The sequence below is a fragment of the Topomyia yanbarensis genome, chromosome 3 (assembly GCF_030247195.1).
Source record: "Topomyia yanbarensis strain Yona2022 chromosome 3, ASM3024719v1, whole genome shotgun sequence".
Taxonomy (NCBI): Eukaryota; Metazoa; Arthropoda; class Insecta; order Diptera; family Culicidae; genus Topomyia; species Topomyia yanbarensis.
The window spans coordinates 409,244,615-409,272,015 of NC_080672.1; the positions used below are offsets into that span (position 1 = coordinate 409,244,615).

Sequence of the window (27,401 nt, forward strand, 5' to 3'; positions counted from 1 at the left end):
ATTTTTAGCATGGGGATTCCCATAGAATATTTAAAAAATTACTATGTCGTGACGCCGCATGTGATGGTGGAATGTTACATATTATCAATTTATAAAAAATGTTGTGCTCAACAAAATTTTAAACTCAGGTTTAAAATTGTATGTGTTTCAAGCTCATGAAATATTAATTTATAATAGAAATAGTCATAAATGACGCAAGATTACCCAGACGTGTGTTTCTTTCATATTTTCGTGGTGTTCTATTATTTATAAAGAACAAAAAGGGTCTATTGCATGTATTTCTTTATTGCGGCCCCTAAAAATAAAATGACATTCTCTCGTCAAAACAATTAAATATGGCAACTTACTCGAATTTTCATCACAATTATAAAAAATCTTCTATGGAGCCAGTCCGTTCCGTTTTGCCTGCTTGCTAATTACATAACTTTTAAGCATACCAAATTGCTGCTGTACCTCGACCATTTTCTTTTTTTCCCGCTCCAAAGCAAGCCTAAGCTCGACGATCGAGATCCCGAGTTTGCGTTGACTGCCGTTATTTTCGTGAATCTGCTTTTCAAAATTCTTCTTCTCATTTTCCAAGTCAGACTGTAAGGTTTCCAACTTCTCTTTTACTAACAAGAAAGCTTCCTTATCTGTTTTATCAGTGTCCGTAATGGGAATATTGGTCACTTCTTTTTTCAATAGTTCAACGAGTTGGCTCTGCACTCTGGACAACCGATCTTTATGTTCATTTTCAAACGTACTAACTCTACTGTTCAATTTCTGCAGCATAAAGGTTTGTTGCTGTTCCAGCTTGTCCAATTTTTGAAAATGTTCGTCATACTTTTCATTTGCGTCGTGTTCTGCTACGCAACATATATTGGCTGGCGACAGACCTTCGCAGTCCTTGTCGCTATCTTTCACGGTCACGTAGCTGGCGTTGAAATGGTTCAGAACATCGGCTAGCCACGAGCAGTACCATGAATTACCAGCTAAAGCAATCTCGCTGAGGCTAGCGAATCCGTCTTGGAGGCCTTCTATGTGGACAAGCTGATTCGAGCTAAGGTCCAGATCGGTAAGGGATTCGAAGTCCCAGTTTCTGACAACTAGTTTGTCTAACTTATTATCAACCAATGAAATGGAGTCCAATAAGGGTAAAGTTACCATATTGGTGGCCACGATCTCTGAGATTTGATTGTCACCGAGGTTCAGCGTCACCAGTGCAGTCATTTTTTCGAAAGTTTTCATATCTACCGTAGCAAGTAGATTTCCCTGGAGGAAAAGTTCCTTTACGTTGGATAATTTTTCGAACCCATCCAGGCTCGTCAGACGATTTTTGCTCAAATCCAAAATTTCCGTTTTGTATTCCCCGTCCGATTTCAACTGAAACGACTCGATCGAGTTCCTATCTGCTTTAACCTCGACCAGTTCCGGTTTCAGCAGCAACTGCTTAATCCCCAGCGCTCCTACATACAGTTTGGTAACTGTTCCGAGCTGACTACAGAATCGCTCATCGAAATGGGAAATGTTTCCGCTTTTGATCTGTAAAGTGCTTTTACCGTTCAGATCTGGCAGTTGGATATCGGTTGTTTCCTCGGAAATTATTACACTTGGAATGACACATTTCAAGGATTCTCCTCGAACGCATGCATACGTAGTCGTCGTTGCGGCTTCAATCTGGCGCTGAACCAGGGAAAGACCAACAATGAAAAGGCTAAAATAGGGAAATACGAATATACATTTCGATTAAGTTCATGACAAAAGAAAAAAATGCGACTGATATCTTACCACAGTTCAATCTTCATTTTTTTGGGATTGCAGTCCGCAAGCTCTGAATTGAATCTAAGTACTGAAAGGAAAATTGCAATTTGCGATAAGAGCTAACCAGAATTATCAGCTATTTCTATGTTGCGATCTAAAATGCTTTGTTTGGAAAACATCCGTTGAGTGTTGAAATTAGAGCACTCTTCATAGGGTTTGGTGAATTTCTGAGAATAATATTATATCATATCATATTTTGATTGAGTAATGCTTCGCATTCGTTCTTTTGAAACTAACATGAAACCAGCAAATGCATAAATGCTTCTTAATTTTACAATCAAATTTCACATGAATTAAAAAGGATATTTTTGGCGAGCCTACCTTTGTAACTCTGAGAAAAAAATCCAAAAATTAGTGGTTGGTAACGTCACGGGCATGATCGCCATATTGACGTAGGACTATCCGTTAGCAAACAACATAATGATAGTTATGCTTTTAACTCTCTCAATCCGCTAACGATAACGCTCGATAAAATCAGCACATCCACAAATCGGTGCTGCACAGTGTGTAATGAATGAGCCACAATATTGCGTTTAATCATAAAGGAATTAATCATAATGCCACATCACTTGTCTAAAAAATATCTACAAAGTGGCGTTTTCGGAATGTTGACATTCTGCTTGGTTACTGATGTATAGCGAGAAACGTGCTGAGAAATTTTTAATTTTTTGCTTCAAATGGCTCTGTCAATCCCCTCAAGTTATCTTGATGTATAAGATGTTTTTATGTGTAAAACTAGCTGAGAAACACAATGGCATAATCATTTTCAAAAAAAAATTACACATATTGTGATAAAAATGCAGTTTGAGTTTTAAACTGGAAAAATAGCATATTTGGCAACACTAACCAAACATAACTATTTTTTTCTAGATTCTCTGACTCATTTCCTTCAAAATGCATCTCACCGATTGTTTATAGACCAAATGAATAAATCCATACCAAATTTGCAAAAGGGCGAATAAGATGTGTAAACAAACTTTTATTTTGATGGTTTCTTTTAATTTCAAAGCAGAAAACAATTGAAATTACTTCTACGAAGAGTAAAAATTTACATTAACGTATATTTTTATGAAATTCAACTCTGCAGCAGACTAATGAGCGAAACAACTTTGTTCACAAAAAACACTTTCGCCCTTTTTACGCATTAATATTGAAATGTTAATAAATGATGTTTTTTATGGAAAATTTTCCAAGCACGATTATGACACGCCATACAAATTTTGTCAGCAATACACACCTATGTCACGTGTAAGTGCGACTTTTGTTTACATTTGTAGTAAATACTCGCAACTAAATTCGCCATCTTGTAGTTAATTCGAATTGTAAGAGCTGTGAATAATGTGTAAATCGGAAAACTATATACTGTCAGTAATATGAACAGTTTTGAAAATCATGCCAAAACGAGATTTTTGTAAAATCGTGTGGTAACTTGATCCCCCGCCTACTAGGGCTAACGAAACAAAGCCCACTATGCAGGGCCGCAGAGAGAAAATACGGGCCCGGGGGGTCCAACGTACGGGCCCCCACCACTGTATATTGCCTGAGTACAAAAAAGTCAATGTTTGAAATTCATTGGAGTTCACAGATATTTTGTATAGTACACTGAAATTTTAAGTTCATGTACCATTTTTTTTTGCTCTAGTTGTTTGTAGTACCAATGAGGGGAAAACGTAGAGTTTTTTATACTTTGGGAGTTTTTAATACCTCTTGGACAGTTTTGGTGACTTTGAAAAGCGCCATTTTTGTTAATAGTATTTATAAAAGATTAAAAATGTAGTAATCACAAAAATTAAAAATATCTAAACGGCGATCAACGGCAAAAGATTAAAAAAGCAATAGGAAAACTAAATATTAAAAGAATGTATACGGTAATATGTTCGAGTGTGGAGATGGGGTCTTCCAAACCTCTGTTGCAGGCAAGTATGCGTACTCTTCGAGCCATTCACTTCCTGTAATGTCAATTGCTTCTAGTCGCTCGAGTCACTGCACCGCGAATAATCCTAGAGCTTCCAACGCAGCGGAAAGAACATTGAATGCCAAGTCATCTGACCGCCTGTTTTCGATATATTATCAGAACGTCAGAGGCATACGGACTAAAATCTCTCGACTCCGCTTGCAGCTATCCAGTTGCGATTACGATGTAGTCGTGTTCACTGAAACTTGGCAAATTAATGTCCATTGTCAAAAAATTGTTTAATCGAGAAAAACCACAACAAAACCTATAAAAAATTGATGAAGGAAAACAGGAAACTAGAAAAACATATTGCGAAGATTAAAAAAGTCGAACATTATTGAACAAATAATGAAAATAATGAAAAATCGATAGGAAAGAAGGAAAAAAATTTAGAATCAATGAACATGAAAAAAAACTACTAAAAAGAATTCCAACATTAATATAAAAAAGCATAAAACTGAAAATCTCGATAAATCAAGAATAATAAAATTTATTTAACATTAAAAACAAGACATATTTAAAGCAATAGAAAAAATTAAAAAAAACATTAGGAATGCATAAACCTAGAAGAGTATATATAAAAGACAAGAATAAAATAACCATAGAGCAATTTAAAAAAAATGGACGATCCAGAAAATTTTGAAAAACTGGAAAATTGAAAGGATGAAAAGACGAAAAAGTAAAGAAAATTGGAAGTATTGAATAAAAACGGAGCAAGCAGACAAAATGGAAAACAAAAAATAGTAGAAAAATGCCAACTTGGTATACTATAGAAACAAAAAAATAAAGATATTAACACGAAAAAAAATGAATAAAATGGATATTATTTAAAGAATAGAAAAAGCACTAGAAATGAAATTTAAAATAAATTCAAACAACGAACTAAATGTATAATTAAGAAAAAGTGCGCATAGTATCATGAAAAGATGAATGAAATGTTTTTTAGAAAAATAAAAAAATCAATGTTAACGTATAGGAAAATGGTCAACAGAAAAAGTACTTTCTAAATAGGTTAAATGGAAAACATGAAGAAATAACAATAATGAATTAAATCTTAAGAAAAAGGAATAAAAAAAAATAAAATTATATTAAATGACCAATGGGAAAAAATAAAACTACGATAAACGGAAAGCTAAAAACTAGAAAATGAGGAAGAAAATAGTAGAAAGGCAAAAAATTAAACAATAATACAAATTGGAATGAATTTGAAAAAGTAAAATTGCTTTTGGAAAAGCAAAAAAAATATGAAAAAAAAATGAAATAGAAAAAGGCTATGACAAGAATAAATGTAGTAAAAATTAGATGGAATGACAAAAGAAACAAATAAAAAAGCAGGGTATTAAAATATGAAACAATAAGAAAAAAAATAAAGAAAGCAGAATTTTCTCGAAAAATTGCGAATAAAATTCAATAACAGCGAAAAAACTATAAATTAAAGTAAGTGATAGTGATAGCAATAGAAAAAAGCAAAAGTAAGGAACGTAGAAAGATGGATAAAATAAAAGTATCCAAATAGATAAAAAAGGCAGAATTTTACAATTGTAGAAATGCAAATACAATCCACAACTTGAAAAAATAGATCAACGAAATTTTAACAAAATAAAAAATATCCATGTAGGAATAAAAAATGAGAAACATGGATCAAATTTCAAATAAGGGTTTTGGTTGGATTTTACACTATGCTGGATTCGAAAACATTCATAATCCTATAAAACATGAATTATTCTTTTATTTGTGTTGGTGTGTTAGCATACCATAAAATATTTTACAAGAGTGTTGTAACTGATTTCTAGAAAATAGTTCCAGAATAAAAATAAAATCGTTACGCTCAGGAAGCGACGTTCAAAATCTCACGCCCCTCCAAAACGAAAAGATTTTGTATGCGGATTTAACTTGCTACATTAGTTAGCTATTCTTGCTAACTAGTTGGTTTAGTTTGGTAGCAGAGTTAAATTTTCTCTTCGAAATCAATCAAACACAATTTAGCAATTTAGTTGAACGTATGCTTCTTCGAATTATTGGAAGCTGCAAAATTGTGAACTGAGAGATCTTCTCTTCATGCTCCATGACATATCAAATTCAAAACAAAACTATTAACACTATATTCGTCATAGAAGGGGCTTGTTATGTACGCAATTTGCTGTTATAATGAAAATGTTGATTAAAGGCCGTATTTGAAAGAATTGTAAATCGTATTCATTTTTTTCCATCCCTGGCCTTGGTAGTCGAAAATCGCCGAAAAAAATCATTTGAGTATGACCCCTTTACAAAAATGTTTTTCTGTATCATCTCGTATCTGAATATGATTTTTTATAAATTTTGTATCAATGAACGACAAACCAAATATATTAAATTTTAAATTTAAAATTTTTGGATTAATTTCAAATTCTTTTGGTATATCGAGAGTTTTTGATGACTCATTTGACCAATTGAGCTCTTAAATAGAGGTGAGTAACTACAAGTCTTAGTTTTAAAAATCTTATTGAATTTACTGTTTCAGACAATTTTGTCGCTAAATGCTCATAAGTGGGGTTCTGCATAATTGAAAAAAAATGTATAAATAAACCTTAACATTACACAAAAGGTCTGTTGTTGCCTTGCTTTCAAAATCTTAAAGTAAGATGACTTTCGGTTTGAACACTTTACATCAGACGCTTAATATTTTTCGAGAAAGACGCTTGAATCAACCAGTTTTTGTGTCACAACCTTAAGATGAACATTATTGCTCCTTGAACGCGTGCACATTTCGGTCAAATCAAAAATATATAAATTAGTAGTTACGGAGTTTCGGAACACATAATTCGTCTCGTCAGTATCCGACACTAACTTAGTCACAGGACTAAGCTAGCACCGAATTCCCGCTAGTTTCATAAAACGAAAACATTATTTGTGTTTCTGAGCAAACCCCATCCATCTTCAGTGTTTTGTATTGACGGTTTTGACAAACACGAGATCAAAGCATGTACCTATCCAAGTGTAGTAACTTATGAATTTAGGAATTCATTCATGAAATAAACAAATTTAATATTTTCCTGCTTCGCACTTGTCTATGTTAAAATCTCCCAGAACAAAAATCGGAATATTTAGTTCAATTTCATTAATCATAGTAGATGCAGTGATTCTTCGATAAATTGCAACACCACCAGCTCTAGAATGCAGGTGCTTGGATTCGACGACTGATTTGAGCTTCGACTGATGTCACAATTTATTCAATTCAAGATTTGCGCCTCAATGCATGAAATTAGCGGGAACCAATCACGGACGAGCCACAGTCGGATATTTTAAAATCAGTTTTTTCATTGTGTATATAACTTTTCATCCAAATAAAAATAATAGTCGAACAAAAAAAAATCAAATTTTCATTATTCTGACCAGTTTGTTAGCGCTGATAAGGGCTATTTTAATTGGTAATGAAAAAATCTTCGAGTGGGAGATATTTTTCCCAGCTACTAGCACGTAGCTCAACAGACTAAATACTGCATTCAGTCCTTGGAGGCGATTGCATCATAATAATCGGCTTCTCATCCTGTGTTAAAATGCCTGATTTTTTTAAAATTGACATCTTTGTTAACACCCTCGGATGAGTCACACATCAGTAGGCGCAGACTCAGCCAAACCTGTCCGTAATTCAAAAATAACTCGAAATATCAAAGGTGCATGCAAAAAACAGGCATCTGCAAAAAAAATCTCTGAAAATATTTTTTGACATTAGAATTTCACCCGCTACTTTTTCATCCCAGTAAGTACAGCCGGAAAATGAACCGGGATTATGGCTGGCTTTCGTTAGTATTCCTGCTCCAACGATTCAACCGATTCTAATTAGAATCGGTTGTGTCACTGGACAGGAACCGGAGACTAACAAGAGCCAGCCAGAATTTCGGCTTGATTTAACCTTCTTAAAACATATATTCAGGGACAATATTTACACACCGTGTGTGGAAAGTTCAACCCTGGACACAGCTAGGAAACGGATGCATACGGTACTGACATCCAAAAAATGTGTACTTGATTCCAATGTGTGCGGTTTGATGCCAATACTTCCGAAGTTAATTTTTTTACCCTCCGCATGTACCAGTTCATACCCAAGCAACGAATGGCAGAAAACAGACACGCTGAACTATGTTACGTCCCAGTATTCGATTGGGTCTACTAGATGCCTCATATTAACGGCTCTCTCTGAAATAGGCAGGAAAATTTCGTTTTTTCACGTCACCTTCGAAATATTTTCTGAAAATCAGCGTTTATTTATTTATAGAAATCATGCCCACTTCAAAATTTAATACAAAATTAATGTTCATTTTTACGAGTGATTAGTGCAAGCATGGTATAAATTCGTTGAAAAACCCACCAGCTGTTTCGTCCGAAATTATGAAAAGATTCAAAGGTTACTCGTAGTAACAACTCATATACATGAGAAGTCTCAGAGCATCACGGCCGGATGCTCTAGTGACATGGGGACATTCGCTGCCTTGCAGAATTGAATCGTATACTTAAAACCGCGGTTCACACCATCTTTCAAAAGCCCACACGAATATGCAAACGGTTACACGGTAGTATAAACAAATTTATGCAAGCGAAATTACATACCCGCGACATACACACCCGCGATTGGACTCTCGATAATATACAATCGCTCGAGTTCTGCGCGATAATACAAACACGGTCACAAACACGAACATGCAATTAAGATCATCTACGCCCGCGATCTTTATACACGCGAAGTTGAACCCATTCATGCCCATGTTGTTTGTGGACAACAACGTTTTTAAATAGTTATAACTTTTGATTGAGGCAAGATTTGCTCGCCAAAAAAACAAGTAAGGCTAATAAATGTCCCAGCAAACCATCAATCGTATAACAATGTAGAAAAAGACTCGTAAAGATGTCTACAAAGAGTCAAAATCGTTTTGACAGTCGATTTTAGTCTGCAGAAATTGATTTGTAATCGCATATTACTCAAAACATGATTTGAATACGACCTTTCATTCAAAATCGCATTAATGTTCTAGTTAAATCGTATTTTACTTCGATCAATGTCGGATTAATAACTTAATAAAGTCATTGTGGTCGTTCCTATGTGTAGGAATAGTCAATAAGCAACATGAACATATCTACGACTTCGATATACATCACAATGACTTCAAAAAGTTATAAACGACTTAATATATCACAACATATAAGAAACCCGATTTCGCGAAATTACTAACGACTTTTCTCATATCTTCAAAATGAGATTGCTGCATATATGGAGAACGTTTATCGGAATAGGGTTTCTCTACTTGACGATAAGAAATGATTACGAAATATTGTCACACATATGACAATTATAATAGTTCTGTGTAAGTAGTAAGTCCTGTCCTACAATTCAAATGTCGTAAGTTCGAATCCTACCTTAACATGAGAGGGGAGACCTCTATGGGTTGGGTTTTGGCTCCGGTTCACAACCGACATTCGTTTTTTTGGAGATGATTCATGTGCCTGTTAACTGTTCCTAGTTTTTGATCTTCTTTACCGACGAATGAGAGCTAATCGTATATCGTGTTCCAGAATCCTATACTAGTTATGGATATCGCATATAATTCGGGATTGTTTCGCATGTCCCATCGTAAATACATTCTCTAGAATCGCTTTCATACTAGAATTCCAATTTCAATAGCTATGTACGTATATCGCCTCCAGTTTGGTATGCATATGCCGATTTGTTGCGTTTTGTGCGACTTTTTTAGTGGGATATAAATACGTATTATTCAGTTGCAACTTGGATATACCATCAAAAATGCTGGCTGGGGTGGCTATTGCCTTTCATTTGAGTATTAACAGTTACAAGGATCAGCCTTAGAACTGAAGTTATTGCTATTAATCTGATTGGGTTCCGATCGAGCAGTGCTGCCAGGAACAGTTTACGTTGACAACGGAAAATTAATTTTTCATATATTTTCGTTTTGGTGCAATATTTTTGAAAACTGATAAAACTTATCAATTTAGACTGTTTTTGGCTACGTTTTCCATGTAATTGAACTATTGTAAATATGCTTGGAGAATTGTATTGAGCATAGGAAGGCGAAAATTGAGTTGCTTCTAGCACTGCAAGGGAAGCACCTATCTTTATGAAAAAAGACTTTTCGTGTATCTTGATCTCACCGTTTTCAAGGAAAATAGTTTTGAAACCTGCATGCACTAGAAAAAGTTGGGCATAAAAGGGTTAAAATATACACTCTCAATTCGGCTCGACAATTTCCCAATAGCCGTGTATTCGGCAAATTTAAAAACTAATACTCGAAGGAGCATAAAAGTAAAAGATAATTGTAGTGTATAAAGTGTAGTGAATATATCGCACATCGCAATCATTCACGCAGAAAAATTTTGCAGAGAAAAAATGAAGTTAAGTGAATTTAGTATTCTTTTAGAGCCAATTAGTTTAAAGTTAGTGTTATTATTAGCATTTTCGTTATTTCTTAAAATAGTAAATAATAAACTTCGCCATTTTTATCATGGAATTAATGCATCTCAGCAAGTACTACAATTCTTCCTTTGACTCCATTCAATTATCTCTTTACTCTTTTTTACTTTTTCATCTTCTCGTTTCATATGCAAAAACAACGACTTCGAACCCACTGCATTTGTGATAAGGCCATGCTGTGTTAACTATTAAATTGCAGCGAAATGAAAAGCTATAGAGATAAAGTGTCAAATAACAAGTTGTAGATAATATTAACGGGCACCAAATGAACAATAGTGACGATAAGTTTAGTTAAATAATAATTAGAATAATTACAAAAATCACCAAAAAACGCAAATTTTAGGTTATTTTACTAGTAAAAAGTCATGTAGTACACTTACCTAAAGGATATCTGTACATACATCGAAAGGTAATTTTCTCAGCTTTCCAATGAAGCCTTGATAATAGCGATATAGAGCACATTTTTTAGATTAGAGTCATTTAACAACTTGCAAGTGAATTACAGGAAAAGTTTAAAAGTCAAATTACAAGGAAACGAGAAGAGATAGGAATATTATGTTGAAGAACAAATTATGAATCGTCCTCAAACCCAACTTTTGGATAATAGATATTGCTATAATCATAATTCATTATTTTGAGAAAATTAACAAAAACCTCATCAAAAACACTAACTTTTAAATACTAAAAAGTAATGAACAGCCCCACAATAGTAAACACCTAAAAATGCGCAACCAACAAGTCTATGGTTGACCTGAAAGAACTCGCCACTAGCGAATTTGCAAACGCAGCGGCTTAAGTCGCAGTGCACATAGCACAACAAACGTGAGTCACTGTGTTGCTCGAAGAACTAATGATTGTTTTCCAATGACACCGGCTGCAGGTGTTTATACGGTTGTATAGAATTTGGCTGTGCCAATATTAATTAACGTAATTATTTACATAGGCGTGGCGTTTTTATGATTGTGAGCGCATCGATACAAATGCATAATTATGTTCGGGAAATAGAGCGTTCAACTGCTTACGAATAGCTTTAGTTAGAACAGGAGAACACGAGGTTCTAGCGAGAACCGAAGGCTCACTAACACTAAACCAATTAGGAAGTACTCACGTTCGGGGAACCTTCGTAAAATAATAGAAGACAGCAAGAGTTACTTTAAGGTAGAGGAGAATAGGAATACATTAACATAAAAACTACAAACGAAGGAGAAAGATAGAAAGCGATGCGACACTAATACAAATATTATGTCAATCGCATGCTGAACAGGGATAGATAGTCAATAATTGAAATCTTGCTGAAGTAAGCAAGAAATTTACTATATAAACTTCAGAAGATTTAGAATCGAGGCTTTTTTTTCTTTTTCTCCCTTTTCAATTAACTCGATCAAGGCTGGGCCCCATGTACTGTGCGTACCTCTGGCTGCCAACAACCGAGATCGATTTTAAGTTTTGAATAGTTAGGCGCGAAAAGAATCGCACAGTAGGGTAGTCTATACAGATGTGTACAAAAAGTAGGAGTAATATATGTTTTTCTAGAATCGTAAACCTGACTTTTGTGTTTTTTTCCGTTCGCGTTTTCCCCGTGTTAGGAAGGGAATAATATGTTGGTAACGTGTTGCGCGGGAGTAGCCGTTGCGGGTAGGTGCAGTAATTAAAATTAATTATCTGAAAGATATGAGAACATTATTCAATAGAAAATTTTCTCACCTTTCCAATGGCACTAAAAGATTTAAAATACGAGGTATACTTTTTGAGTTAGAGGTGTTTTACAAGTTTTTTACACAAAAAGTTCAATAACTCTGTAACGGTTGAGATTCGATGGTATGTGTAGAACGATTTTTTGCTCCAAATATGACAGTAAATCACTCCTGGAGAGATTCTTAATCATGAACCAAAAACCCTGTATAAACGTCACGGTATTTAAGTGAACATTTTATCACTAATAAATATATAAACGATCTCCAGTGTGAACATATAAACACTCGTTTCCACGCAGTCATGAAATCTCCATATCCTATGATGTGAAGCATGGCCCGCTGCAATTGGCGTTAAGCAGTGTTTCCTTGGATGACATTTTCCGTCCAATTTGCAATTGAAGTGAGTGATTCTGCCAAAGAACCTTTCCATGAACCAATCTGTACAGCTCCAGTTGAACCACTGTCAAGAAAAGTCATCCCGAGGTTAAAAAACAGAAAGATCAACTTCATTGTCATCAAGTAACTTGTGCAAGCCATTGATAGAATGAAATGGAAATTTTACGAATTCGTTGAGATATTTTCTCCGTACTTCGGTTTAAGATTCTAGTTATAATTAACTCTTTCTTGCCTTTTACTAGAACATATATGGTTTGAACTATTTTGCCTTTCTCATATAAAGAAAGGCTATGCAATCACTGTAAAAATCGACTTCTTAACCGAGGCCCGGAGGGCCGAGTGTCATACACCATTCGATTCAGTTCGTCGAGATCGGCAAATGTCTGTGTGTGTGTATGTATGTGTGTGTATGTGTGTGTGTATGTGTGTGTGTGTCATTTAAACTCACACAATTTTCTCAGAGATGGCTGAATCGATTTTCGCAAACTTAGTTTCATCTGAAAGGTATAACGCTCCCATAAGCTGCTATTGAATTTTTAGTCGATCCGACTTCCGGTTCCGGAGTTACGGGTTGAAGAGTGCGGTCACACAGCAAATTCCCATATAAACTGGTACCACCATGATGTTCAAATGATGTAAAACATATTAAAATTGATGTAACATTACTCTAGTTTGCGGGTCTGGATCACTAATGATCAATCAAAGCAGCTTTGACCACATTGGCCACCTATGACGGTTCATGACGCCCCCGGGGAACCCGACAAGTTCCTAAGCTAATATCACACCCATTCCCCAACGAATTCTCTACCGATTTTTACAAACTTGATTTCAAATGAAAGATACAGTAATACCATTGACTGCTGCTGAATTTCATTCGGTTCTGACTCTTGCTTCCGGAGTTACAGGGGTGTTAGTAAGGATACACTGGAATTTCCCATATAAATCGGTACAATCGTAATACCTCAGAGGCTAAAAACTTTTGAAATGGTCACCAAATTACTTCTAATCGCAGATCTAGATCACTGATTGCCAATCAAACATTCTTTGAATATATTGTCCACTATCGACGATTCCGGAAGTCCGGAATTCCGGGCATATTCCACAATTAAAGTCACATCGGTTCTTCGATGATGACTGAACCGATTTTCTCAAACCAAGTTGCAAATGGAAGGCAAAATATGCAGTTGAGTATTGCGTCGCCGCCCTTCCCCCCTTGCCTTGCCCTTACATCTCCCTCCTTCATCACTCCCCTCCCCTTGGACCACCCTCACGCCCGCATTTCCTTTATCCACCCGCTATACCGAAATAAGATGAAGGATTTCTGATGCATCCTCCACTCCCACTCTACTAACCCCCCATTCCCTCCACTTTCAAACCCATTCCACCAACATTTCAAAATATAATCACATGAAGATAACATTGAACTCATGCTGATTAAGCTAATTACGCAATTGCTCCAAAAACCGACTTTCTAACCGAGGCCCGGAGGGCCGAGTCTCATATAACATTCGACTCATTTCGCCGAGATCGCAAAATATCTGTGTGTATGTATGTGTGTATGTATGTATGTATGTATGTATGTATGTATGTATGTATGTATGTATGTATGTATGTATGTATGTATGTGTGTATGTGCGGATTTGTTAACAAAATGTCCATATCGGTTTCTCGGAGATGGCTGAACCGATTTTTACAAACTAAGATTCAAATGAAAGGTATAATATTCCCATAGGTTGCTATTGAATCTCATTTTCAATGGACATCTTGTTCCGGATTACGAGTTGAAGAGTATGGTTACAAAACAAAATTTGTTGATTTGTCCACATCGGTTTCTCGGAATTTTCTGAACCGATTTTGACAAACTTGATTTGAAATGAAAGGTCCATCAGCTGTTGTTGAATTTTGTGTGGATCCGACTTCAGGCTCCGGAGTTACGGGTTGTGGAGTGCGATCACATAGAAAACTCCGATTCAAACCGATACCGCGATGAATGCAAAAAGGTGCTCTTATATATACTTACCAAGTGGAATAAGAATGAAAGACATTTCCATAATGTTATATTGTACGAACCAGCTAAACCATAGTTTGGAGCAATGAGAAAGGCACAATTGCACCTCTAGGTGGATTAAAACAGGTTTTTTCTTGACCTTCGGTCACTCGCGTTCGTACACCGAGTGCACGCTGCTCTGAAAATCTAGCGAAATCGTCTTATGGTACCAGCGGCTGCTCGTGCAGTGAGCCATTTACGCGATCCACATCCACGATTTTGGTGAACCGTTGCACAAATTCGCACAGAAAGTTTCACGTTCTTCAATTATATAACGACTCCTGCTATTCATTAAAACTATTTTTCGCAGATAAGGGATCGTCCATAAATGACGTAGCATTATATGGGGGAGGGGGAATTTTGCATTTTGTGATGATGTGTGACGAGGGGGGGGGGGGGTAGGGGGTCATGTCGAGCTTTTTTAAAGGGGAATAACTAACATCGATTTTTATTTAAAAAAAGTACGGTGACGGGGGGGGAGAGTTACCGTCAAGCTACTTAATTACCAGGGGGTATTTAGAGGTTTGTGACGAAATGCTACGATGGGGGATGGGGTGTTAAAAATTACTCAAAAAATGCTACGTCATTTATGGATGGTCCCTAAGTTATTTTAATAAATAAAGAAGGCAAAAATTAAGCTCGCACGATATTAAGCCTGTTCTAATGACCCTGCCACTTCTAGTTTTCCGATCTGTTTACTTCACATCCTTGCTCTCACTTGAGTACTATGGCTCTAAGTTTCATAACTTTCCCTACCCAGTAATCTCTAGCTAATTGAATGTCGTTAAAACGTAAAAAAAATAAAAAATTAATAAATAAATATATCAAAATTTCGTTTTTCACTCTTCAATATGTTGCTGGCAGCACTTCTCCAGCGAAATCCAATTATACTAATTGCAACAACTTCGGTTCTACGAATATTATTAAAACCTGTTAGTGGCTAAATGAAAGGTGGGAATCCCAGTTTTAAGGCTTACATCATTTTCTAAGAAAATCTAAGTTATAGGTGTTTTAAAAAATTATTGTTTATTGTATTGTTATTATCATGAAATAGAACACGCTAAGAACTAATAGGAAAGCTATTTGTAGAATCACTAGTTTTTCAAATTTTTATTTCAGTGTTATTCAATGTCACTCTGAATTGAAGCAATCGGTGTTACATTGACTTTAGTGGTAAGTTTGGTAATTATATTGTGTAAAATTGCTCAGACTAAATTATAAAGTAAGCCGGCTAGTTGATACAAATATTTGGTCTCAGAAAAGCTTTTATCACCACTTCTTTCATCTACATCAAAACTCAATGAACTGATTGTACATAGTTTGGCTGATATACCGATACAGTAACCATTATAAAAGTCTCTATTCGATACCTTAGCCGCTGCAAGCATTCGGGTACTAGACTGCTCTCTCACTTTCGCACTACCCAACACTTCAATACGCATCGACTATAATACGTTTTCCTGATAAATAAAAAAAACTAAATACTAAAAAGATGGGATGTGGTTTCAACAGCAGAACCATCCCTATTGTAATGATTCAAGCAATCAGCTCTCGACAAATTAGAATCGATCGCTTAATTTGCTGCTTCATCAAATTGGTTACAATGTTGCAGCAGAGATGTACTGAGCGCGCAGTCCCGATGACCTGGTTGATAAGCTGTCGCAAAGCACACAACTAATTCACTTGGAATCATCGACGAAGTTAGTTCCCCTTCGGACATCGCTTCAACCTAGTCATGGCAATATTATTTTTTCTACTGTAAGTACTCTCCCAAATAATCCTAACCTTGAACAAATCTAAACTCTCGGTCCACCCTGCAGGACCATTTTGGCTTGTACAGCATCGAACCATGCCGCCACGTACGTCTGCAGCACGCGGAAGCCCTGTATCCTCAACAATGTGGTTCTGGAATCGGAAACGGAGCTTGAACAGGCTAGCTTCCCCGACATCAACGATCCACTAACCATCGCATCCGGAAAGATCCCTAACTTTACCCGTAAACTGTCCGAGAAGTTGGAGAAAATTTTCGATCTGACGATGAATCGTGTGGAGTGCGAAACGGTTTTCATCCGTCCGGAGATGGTTCACCTGGAGGCAACCGATAACCGCATCAATACGCTTCTGGTGGATGATAACAAGGATCGTAGCTACGAGCTGCTTTCGTTGAATTTGACCAATAACCAATTCAGCAAAATTGGGGTTCTGCCGAGGTTCACCAAGTTGCGTTTATTGGCTCTGGACGGGAACGGTCTGGAACTAGTTTCGATGGATACGTTTGGGAAGTTGTCCGATCTACGGCACCTTTCGCTCGCTAACAATAAGCTGTATACGCTCGATACGAGCGGTACTTTTCAGTTGGATAAATTGCAGTACTTATCGCTGGCTGGGAACCCATTGCTAGATTTAAATATTGAACAATGGGAACTAGCTTCACTCAAGGAGCTGGATTTGAGTGGTAACAAGTTGTATTGGATGAGTGGGAGTTTGGAGCGTTTCAAACAGCTCAAACAGGCCAGAATTGCTGGGAATTATTGGAAGTGTGAGAAGTTGATGAGTATGGTTCTAGCCTCATCGTCGGTTATAGTTGATCAGGACTCGTCAGATCGGTGTAGCAGTCAGGGTCTGACAGTCGTGCAGAACATTTGCTGTGAAGAGGACGCTTCCAAAATTTTGGGTATTTCTGAGCCAGAGTTGTTCGGTGACAAATGGGAGCAAATTAAGGACTTGGACAAAGCTGTTCAAGAAATGAAAGACTCGTGGGGTGAACATAAAATGCAACTTACTAAGGAAATAAGTGCTAAAGAGGCTGCTCAAGAGAAGCGATTTACGTTAGTGGAAGAGCATTTGAAGAAATTGAACGAGAAGATAGCAGAAAAGGAGTCTAAAGTGGCTATTGATGAAACAAACCAACTGAAGGATGTTGTAACGGATCATAAAAAATCCATTACCAAGCTGGAGCAAAAACAATTGGAATTGAACAAGCAATTGGAAGAGTTTGTTGAGCGGCTCAGCTCAATGCGAGAATCCTTGGAGCAGAAGATTACTACGGTAGCGGAGTTGGCTGAAAAGAACAGTAAGCCCGAAAGTGTTCCGAACAGTTCAATCGCTCCGGAGTCCGTTGGAAAAAGTGCCTCTAACCTTGAAGCCTCGTTAAAGCACCTAGAAAATCAACAATTTAAGTATCATATGTCCAGTATAGATCTCAAAAATCAGATCAATACGGAACGCGGGCGAATCAACGATGTACTGAAACAGCTGGTGACATTATCTCGCGAGAGCGAACTTCTGAAACATGAAGTTGATCAGGCACGGGGAAACATCAGTATGATGACAAGAATGATCGATGAAATTGCTATAATTGACGACTAATTGATACAATAGATTAATTCTTGGAAACACTACCCTTTCATCAATTAATCCGAAACACTACAACTCATCCCTGCAGAAAGCTTCCATCCTCTCGATTTTACGTTGCATCTCGTCGTACTTGTGAGTTTGTTTTCGTTGGGCTTCCTTTAGGCTTTCCATCTTCTGGCGTTGATTTCCTAGCTGATCATTCAGATCATCTACAAGGGCAGTTCTACTAATCAGCAGCATCATCGGATCGGGACTGGCACCCTCGATTAGACAGCAAATGTCGGCCATAAGAGCGCCCTCGCAGGATCGGTCAGCTTGCGCATGTTGAATCCCTCGAGCCACCAATCGATCCATTATCTTGCTAAGCCAGGCACAATTCCAATCGTTTTCGTACAGTTCCACCGCACGCAGCGACGGAAACTCTTCGAGAAATGTAAACAAAAACGCCAAATCGTTGTCACCTAAATCTAGCGTTTTTAGAGCGGGCATTTTCCACAGTCCAGTGTCCAGGTAGATCAACTTGTTGTGCTGAATAAATAGTGACTCTAAACTAGGCAAATTAATGGCCTGCTGGGTGTCGATCGCCGTCAGTTGGTTCCGGTGAAGAGTTAAAATCTTCAAACTCTTCATTTCGGCAAACGTGTCCATTTCGAGTACCTCCAGTAGGTTATCGTTAAGGTACAGCTGTTCCAACTCCGTCAGCACTCGCACTGCACTTATGTTAGTGAGCAAATTTTGATAGAGATCTAGATTGCGTAAGTGAAGACCTTCGACTGCCTCCAGTTCCGAGATGTGATTGTAGCTTGCAAACAGTGTCCTTAGTTGATCGCATTTTCCAAGTTGAAGCTGTTCGATTTTCAAATGGTGTATCATCAAGTTTTCCACCGTCGGAAGCTGCTGGAACTGCTGCTCGCTAAAATTGGTAATGGTGCTGTTTTGAATGAGCAGAGATGTTTCGTTCGCTGGGAACACTGAACTGGGAAATGCCTCCGCTGTTACGTTTTTGACGACGCAGTAGTTTTTGTGCCGATCGATGCACCGGTACTCGATCGCGGCCGTTGCTTGCAGGAGGGTTGCTAACGTGACCAGACTGAAAATTTGTAATTTTATTGTAGTGATCTAGTTTTTCCTTTTTTGCTTTTCTTATTATACATACGAAATCAACTTTTTCGCGGATATTTGCATTGCAACTTGGTATAATTTAATTTGCTGAATGAAAAGCGAACGATCGTTGAGCCTAATCAGGTGATGTACTGCTTATCGCTGGATCATCGGTGCACTGAACTAGCAGGGCAGTTGGAATAATAATCATACTCGAGCTGATGCTAGAAGCGATGAGAGGTAAGTAAAGGATGATGTCGTAATCATCCTGGTGAGATTACGAATTGTCCAGCTTCAGAGATTCTATAATTAATGGACTGCTTCATTCTTTATCAGCCACCCACTATTTTGTGTTGGGAGCACTAATAGCCTATTATTAGGCCCGTAGCATGCGGTTAGCCGGGTTGGCACCCGCCAACGGCGCCATCCTTAGAGCGGCGTTGAAATTTTGATCTACTTTATAAAATAAGGGAAGATAAGTCATAAAATCAGTCAGGATAACTGTGCCATTTCTAGGTACATTCCAAAGTATTATTCAAAAGTCGAACTGAAAAAAATATAAACATCAAAGGCACGCATATCTGAGATACCATCAAAGGCACCATAAAGCCACGCTACTACCCTATCATTCAGATTTATTCACAATAAATGGTGTTGTTCTAAAATGAATATCGCCCGTTTTCTCTAAGAAATACAAGTTGAAGAAATATGTGGTCATGGGCAGTGAAGCTGTAGCAAAGAGCTGGAATAAGGGTACATCATTTATTATAAAAGAATGCGTACCGAATTAACTGAAGTCTCCTCCATCCATAGAGGAGCTCCGCAATACCACAAAGTAGCCTGCTCCCTATTCCACTTAGGCCGAATTTGTCCTGCACTACGTTGAATCTCTGGTGGAAATGTCAAATCAGTTTTCAGTGTCCCTGGAAGCGTTGGAAATTACATTTTTAGAATCAAATTTCTAACACCAGCATCTCTTCGTTTCTTGAGCTATTATGTCTGGCAGCACCCGAAGAGAAAAGTTTCCCTGATCCAGGAGATCATAAATATTTGTTGTGGTGAGTGGCGTAGTTCTTTTTAGTATTTCTGCAAAGAAAATGCTTAGATCGTCTTTCAATGGAATGCTGTAGATTTCTCGGGCGCTATTTGTACGCCAAGCATGGAAATTGATCATTTGGATAATGCGCACTTTTCAGTATTCCCAATGCAAGAATCATCCTCATGATCCTCTGCGCAATTGTCACACCGAGCCTGATTGCTTCAATGGCCCAGTTGCTTATATTTAGTGAAATACTGCAATTCATAACGCACGGGACAAACAGCCGAACAGGTTGCATAAGACGGTGGATTAAGCACAAAGCGGTTTCGCCAAAGGTCACCCGTTACACGTTTGTCCGGTCAAGTGAGATTGCTATTCTAAATCTTTGCTGACTGGAGCAAAGAATTCATTAAACAACCATCCAGTAGATTCACGCACGACAAACTTGAATCGATGACCACACCGTCGATCGTAACTTTGTGCGCCGGCATGTATACGTGGTAAAGGGCGAACACGAAATTATTGCGACACCGAAAATGTCATTCCAATTTTCTTATAATGTTTAAAATCAAACCAAAATTTTAGGGTAGTTTTATATATACATTTACTTCAAAAATCAAAAGAAAAGTTAATCGATGGAGCCTTGAGTGTAAAATTGAACGCATTTTCGCCTGATGCCCTCCATCAAAGTCTTTACAGTGTCATCCGGTACCAGTTTCTCAGTTTTTTTTCCATTTTCTTAACATGTCCTTCTCGTCTTTGACTGTCTTCTTGCTCTTCCGAAGTTCCCGCTTCATCATTGCCCAGTACTGCTCCACCGAGCGCAGCTCCGTACAGTTTGGCGGATTCATGTCCTTTGGAACAAAATGGACAGAATTGGCCTCATACCACTCCAGGACACTTTTAGAATAGTGGCATGATGCCAAATCTGGCCAAAATAGCGGAGCTTCGTCCTGCTGCTGCAAGAACGGCAAAAGGCGCTTCCCGAGGCACTCAAATTTGTAGATCTCGCCATTTACTGTGCCCTTTGTCATGAAAGCCCCACTCCTCAGTCCGCAAGAGCAGATGGCCTGCCAAATGACATATTTGGAGGCGAACTTCGACATTTTCTTCTTCTTAAATTTGTCGTCCACATAGAACTTGCTCTTGCCGGTGAAAAACTCCAACCCCGGAATTTGTTTAAAATCGGCTTTTATATGCGTTTCGTCGTCCATCACACAGCAGCCATACTTCGTCAGCATCTTCTCGTAGAGCTTCCGTGCCCGAGTTTTAGCCGTCGATTGTTGCCGCTCATCGCGGTTTGGGAAGTTCTGTACCTTGTATGTATGTAGTCCAGCTCTCTTCTTTGCATTCTGGACGTAGCTCTGCGACATGCCGATCTTTTTAGCCAAATCACGGCTTGAGACGTTGGGATTTGCTTTAATCATCCGCTTCACCTTTCCCTCCGTCTTTTTGTTCTCCGGTCCCGGTTTTCTTCCTGCTCCTTTGCCGTGGTCCAACGTCAACCGCTACTGGAACCGCTTCAACACTCTGGAGACGGTTGAATGGTGAATGTTCAACATTTTTCCCAACTGCCGGTGCGACAGGTCAGGAAATTCCAGGTGTTTGGAAAGAATTTGTTCTCACGACTCGCGTTGGTTCACCTCCATTTTCGTTGAATCGAAAAACACGACTTCGAGTTTGACAGCATGTAAACAATACACATCAATGAGAAAGTGTACAAAATTTGGTTGATTTTTACCCAATGGTAAAAAAGTTATGCCCTGTTGAATGTGTCGCAATAATTTCGTGTTCGCCCTTTAATCCTTAGTGAAGGACGTGTCGTCAGTAAAGTTCTTAAATTATCTACAAAACTTCAAAGTTTTCTGAATCTTCTTCATCTTTTAAATCTTCTAAATTTCAATCTTAAAATTTAATTTCTAAAACTTTGAAGTATTCTATATCTTTTAAGTCCGCTGTATATTCCAAATATTTCGAAATAAATCTTCTGGGTCTTCGAAATCCTTCAAGTCTTATGAATCTTCTACATTTTTCATCTGTACTATGTCTTGAAAATCTTTAAAATCATTTAAATCGTCTTAAACTTTCTTCTGAATGTTCCTAATCTTCCTGAACTTCTAAAACATCTAAATCTATTAAATCATCTAAATCTTCTAAAATTTCTAAATCTTCTAAATCATTTAAATCTTCTACAACTTTCAAATCATTTAAATATTGAAACCTTCTGAATCCTCCAAATCTAAATCTACGCCTTCTAAATCTTTTGAATCTTTTAAATCCTCTAAATCTTCAAAATCATTTAAATCTTTTAAACCATCCAAGTCTACTAAATACTCTTGATTTACTAAACCTTCCACGTATTCTAAATAGCTGGGTATTCCGTTCTTAGCTTACGATCCCACCTAAGAGCAACTACAGTGAAGATCGAGTAACCAACCCCCGATGGAAACTATGGTCGTACGCGGACAGAAAAGGGGGATTTGCTTCGGCAAACCTGGAGCGGAGCGTCGGTTCTCCATGTTAGGAGCGGCCCACAACAGCATATGTTCCCCAGGTTAGGGGCGGCTGATCATCATCCGAGTGCTAGTGAGGGACTCTAAGCTGCACCATGGTCCGTCCCCCGGTAATTTGGGTGTTTGGTGTCAGGCCTTGTAAGCCAGACATAAAAAAACTAAACAACGAACAATCAACGAAATTATACGGACCGGCACAATTGGCGAAGACCAAGACAAAGAATAAGGACTACCGATTGGAAACTCGGGACGTGGGACTGTAGGTCTCTCAACTTCATCGGAAGTACCTGCATACTATCCGATGCATTGAAGGATCGCGAGTTCGGCACAGTAGCATTGCAGGAGGTTTGCTGGAAAGGATCAATGGTGTGAACGTTTAGAGATAATCACACCATCTACTAGAGTTACGGTAATACACACGAGCTGGGAACAGCTTTCATCGTGATAAGCGAAATGCAGAAGCGCGTGATCGGGTGGGGACCGATCAGTGAATGAGCAGGTTGAGGATCAAGGGTCGATTCTTCAACTTTAGCATAATTAACGTGCACAGTCCACACTCCGGAAGCACTGATGATGATGAGGACGCATTCTACGCACAGCTCGAGTACGAATACAACAGCTACCCAAGCCATGACGTCGAAATCGTCATAGGAGATTTAAACGCTCAGGTTGGCCAGGGGGAGGAATTTGGACCGACTATTGGAAAATTTAGCGCACACCAGCTGACGAACAACAACGGCCTACGACTAATTGATTTCGCCGCCTCCAAGGATATGGCCATACATAGTACCTATTTCCAGCACAGCCTTCCATACAAGTACACCTGGAGGTTACCACAACAGACTGAATCACAAATCGACCACGTTTTGATCGATGGACGACACTTCTCTGACATTATCGGCGATAGAAACTATCGTGGCGCTAACATTGACTCACTACGTGGCGCTAACATACGGATCACTACCTGGTAATGGTAAAACTGCGCCCAAAACTCTCCGTAATTAACAATATACGATACCGGGGCCCGCCTCGCTATGATCTTGGGCGACTGAACCACCCAGCAAACCATCAATCGTATAACAATGTAGAAAAAGACTCGTAAAGATGTCTACAAAGAGTCAAAATCATTATGACAATCGATTTTAGTCTGCAGAAATTGATTTGTAATCGCATATTACTAAAAACATGATTGAATACGACCTTTCATTCAAAATCGCATTAAAGTTCTAGTTAAATCGTGTTCGATCGGAGTTGGTCGTAGAGCACTGGCAAACTTATATTCATATAGCTACAAATATTTAAAGTATTAAAAATCGTATTTTACTTCGATCAATGTCGGATTAAAAACTTAATAAAGTCATTTTGGTCGTTGCTATGTGTAGGAATAGTCAAAAAGCAACATAATCATATCTAAGACTTCGATATATATCACAATGACTTCAAAAAGTAAGATACGACTTAATATATCACAACATATAACAAAAACCCGATTTCGCGAAATTACTTACGACTTTTCTCATATCTTTAAAATGAGATTGCTGCATATATGGCGAATGTTTGTCGGAATAGCGTTTCTCTACTTGAAGATAAGATATGATTACGAAATATTGTCACGGTTGTAACAATTAAAATAATTCTGTGTAGTAAGTCCTATCCTACAATCCAAATGTCGTAAGTTCGAATCCCACCTTAACATGAGAGGAGGGAAGACCTCTATGGGTTAGGTTTTGGCTCCGGTTCACAACCGACATTAGTTTTTTTGGAAATGATTTATGTGCCTGTTAACTAGTTACCTTTATGCTAGGAAGTTTTTGATCTTCTTTACCGACGAATAAAAGTTAATCGTATATCGTATTCCGGAATCGTTTACTAGTAATGGATATCGCATATAATGCGAGATTGTTTCGTATATCCAATCGTGAATACATTCTCTAGAATCGCATTCATACTAGAAATTATCGCGCCTAACGTGTATATTATTGTCATAAATCGTCAATTTCAATTGCTATGTACGTATATCGCCTCCAGTTTGGTACGCATATGCCGATTTTCTGCATTTTGTGCGACTTTTTTGGTGGGATATAAATACGTATTATGCAGTTGCAACTTAGATATACCATCAAAAAGGCTGACTGGGCAACCAGAGGAAACCACCACACTCGGTGTGCTCAAAGTCAACGGAACGACTGGTTCGACGAGGAGTATAGAGGAATTTTAGAAGAGAAGGACGCAACGCGGGCATTGATGCTGCAGCTTGGAATGCGGCTGAACGTAGAACGATACCGACTGAAGTGGAACTAACAAATCCAGAAGAAAAAACGCCGTCTGGAAGAAGCAGAGTGTGAGGAAATGGAACAGTTGTACCGCCCTCAAGAAACCCGAAAATTCTATCAGAAGCTCAACGCATCCCGCAAAGGCTTCGTGCCGAAATGTGTAGGGATAAGGATGGAAGTATTCTAACGGATGGACGAGAGCAGACTGAAAGGTGGAAGCAACACTATTTTGAACGCTTTAAGGGAAATGAAGAAACGGATGCAGAATGCCAAGGCAGCGGAAAAGAATACTACGTCGGTACAGCGGACGATGAAAACCAGCCTATTTCCACGGGACCGAACGGGAAATATCCCGCCTATGAAGCAGTGTTACTATCAACGGGGATGTATTCGAGGTAGTGGAGGAATTAATATACCTCGGATCTCTGCTAACGGCTGATAATAATAACAGTCGAGAAATCCGAAAGCGCATCATCAATAGAAGTCGTACCTACTATGGGCTCCAAAAGAAATTGCGATCAAAAAAAGTTCACCCAAGTACTAAATGTACCATGTACAGCACGCTGATAAGACTGGTATCCAGATGGTACCCAAAGTCGAAGGATACGATGGAAAGGACACGTTGCGAGAATGCCGGACAAATCCCTGCTAAAATTGTGTTCTGCTCAAATCCGGCAGGTACAAGACGACGAGAAGCACAGCGGGCTAGGGGGGCTGACCAGGTGCAGCAAGATCTGGAAGGTATCGGACGCAACCGTGGGTGGAGAGAGACAGCCGCGAACCGAGTGCTATGGAGAAGAATCGTTGATCAGATTAGGGTTACTGTGCCCTAATTCCTCTTAGCTTTTGTATTCATCCCACCCATTTAAATACATTAGTTAGAGCAGTGTCTGCTATCTCTATTCAACCGATTAGGTCAAATGGTAGGATGAATAAGGGTGCGTTGTACTCGACTTGTTGTTCCACTCAAACGCAAGTATTTTACCAGATTTTTATGTTACTGCTTCTTAGAAACAAAGCAATGACTAATGAGATGAATAAAGGCTTCTTCCTATATCAAATTAATTGATGTAACATCATATAAATAATGATAACGTATTCTAATTCTTTTCAACCTTGTGAATCTTGAACAAAAATGCAATCTTCTAAAACTGCGAAACTCTCTAAATCTTCCAAAGCTCTCTTTTGATTTTTTCAAAATATTTTTAAATCTTCAAAATCTTCCAAACCTTCTACATCTTTCAATAGCACTAAATCTTTAACATGTTTTTGAACTTTTAAAACTTCGAAGCTCTCTAAATCTTCCAAATCTTCTGAATCATCTAGATCTGCTGAACGATCTAAATCTTCTTGATATTCTTCTTCCAAATCTTCCAAATCTTCTAAATCTTCTAAATCTTCTGAATCTTCTGAATCTTCTCAATCTTCTGAATCTTCTGAATCTTCTAAATCTTTTGAAATTTTTAAATCTTCTAAATCATCAAAATCATCTAAATCTAATAAATTTTGCTTTACTATACATTGCAGATATTCCAGATCTTGCAAATCTTAAACAAAAATGCAATCTCCTAAAACTTCGAATTTCTCTAAATCTTCTGAATCTTCCAAAACCATCAGATTGCGACATCTGTAAAATTATCGAAATCTTCTAAATCAGTGATTCTCATCCTGGAGTCCGTGGACCCCTAAGGGGCCGCGAAGTCGTTGCTTGGGGGTTCGCGAAGAAAAATATATTTTCCGAGGGCAGATTGAAATTTCAAGTCTTGTTTCCTAACAAACTGTAAATTACATATTGATAGCATACAAAATCGATGTTTATCCGTGGGGGACCATCCCAGAGAGATTTCTAAGGGGTCCGTGGTACGAAAAAGGTTGAGAACCGCTGTTCTAAAGCATTAAAATCATCTAAATCTTTGAAATCCCATAAATCTTATTGATCTACTAAACCTTCGAAATTTACTAAATCATCTAATCCTTTTGCATTTTGTAATCTTTATGAACTTTCAATTTTCTAATACCCTGATTTGTCTAAATCTTCTGCATTTTCTGAATCTTCTAGATTTTCCAAATCTTTTATATCTTCTAAATATTTGAAAATATTCCAATCTCCTTTATCTCATTAATCTTTTAAATCAATTAAATCTTCTAATTCTTTTGAATCCTTTGAATCCTCCTCTTGACCTCATAAAAATTCCTAAATCTTCTAATTCTTGATCTATAAATACTTTGAATCTTCTAAAATTTTGAGGTTTTATACTTCTTCTAAATCTTCTACATCTTCCAGATCATTTGAATGTTTAAATCTTCTAGATATAACCAATCCTTTAAGCACTCTATTCCAAATCTTCCAAACCTCCTTGATCGTCTGTATCTTCTAAATCTTTCATGTCATTTGTTTGCTTTACACAAAATAAAACCTTATTTGGGCAAACTTTCCAAAATTCTTTCACGGTTAAATATTTCTGCGTTAGTTCTTTCCAAATCATACATAGCGTGGCGAATCTTGGTCAACATCCGTTCTAAGTTTTAACATCAACTGAGTCTTTTCCGGAGAGTTTATTTACGCACGAGCATAGAGACCGACGCAAATTGTAAACTTAAAGAATACTAAGGAAGATACAGAAATTGCTACGGCTACTCAAAACCATCCTTTCTTACAAGCAAGGAAGTTTTTGTGATCAATACCAATCATATCGATGTCGTGACCAAAATTAAGAAGCTTATGAGGTTTCGTGATGACGGTTTAATTCATTACACACTAGGCCTT

General features: G+C 37.8%; 4 protein-coding genes across 5 annotated transcripts in view; 2 read left to right on the top strand and 2 right to left on the bottom strand.

Annotated features, from left to right (window-relative positions):
• LOC131693855 (uncharacterized) overlaps positions 1 to 27,401 on the top strand; it is a 293,967-nt gene that overhangs the window by 257,044 nt on the left and 9,522 nt on the right. The window lies entirely within an intron of this gene.
• Positions 266 to 1,814, bottom strand: LOC131693859 (uncharacterized). The gene is made up of 2 exons (XM_058982083.1): positions 1,768 to 1,814; positions 266 to 1,693 (listed from the first exon to the last, which is right to left on the bottom strand). Exons 1-2 carry the CDS (start codon positions 1,782 to 1,784, stop codon positions 379 to 381), a joined length of 1,332 nt encoding a protein of 443 aa, XP_058838066.1. The 5' UTR covers positions 1,785 to 1,814; the 3' UTR covers positions 266 to 378.
• Positions 15,452 to 17,747, top strand: LOC131693858 (uncharacterized). Its single transcript, XM_058982082.1, has 2 exons — positions 15,452 to 16,109; positions 16,172 to 17,747. Exons 1-2 carry the CDS (start codon positions 16,087 to 16,089, stop codon positions 17,718 to 17,720), a joined length of 1,572 nt encoding a protein of 523 aa, XP_058838065.1. The 5' UTR covers positions 15,452 to 16,086; the 3' UTR covers positions 17,721 to 17,747.
• LOC131693861 (protein artichoke-like) lies at positions 17,738 to 18,984 on the bottom strand. The gene is made up of 2 exons (XM_058982085.1): positions 18,865 to 18,984; positions 17,738 to 18,798 (listed from the first exon to the last, which is right to left on the bottom strand). Exons 1-2 carry the CDS (start codon positions 18,891 to 18,893, stop codon positions 17,778 to 17,780), a joined length of 1,050 nt encoding a protein of 349 aa, XP_058838068.1. The 5' UTR covers positions 18,894 to 18,984; the 3' UTR covers positions 17,738 to 17,777.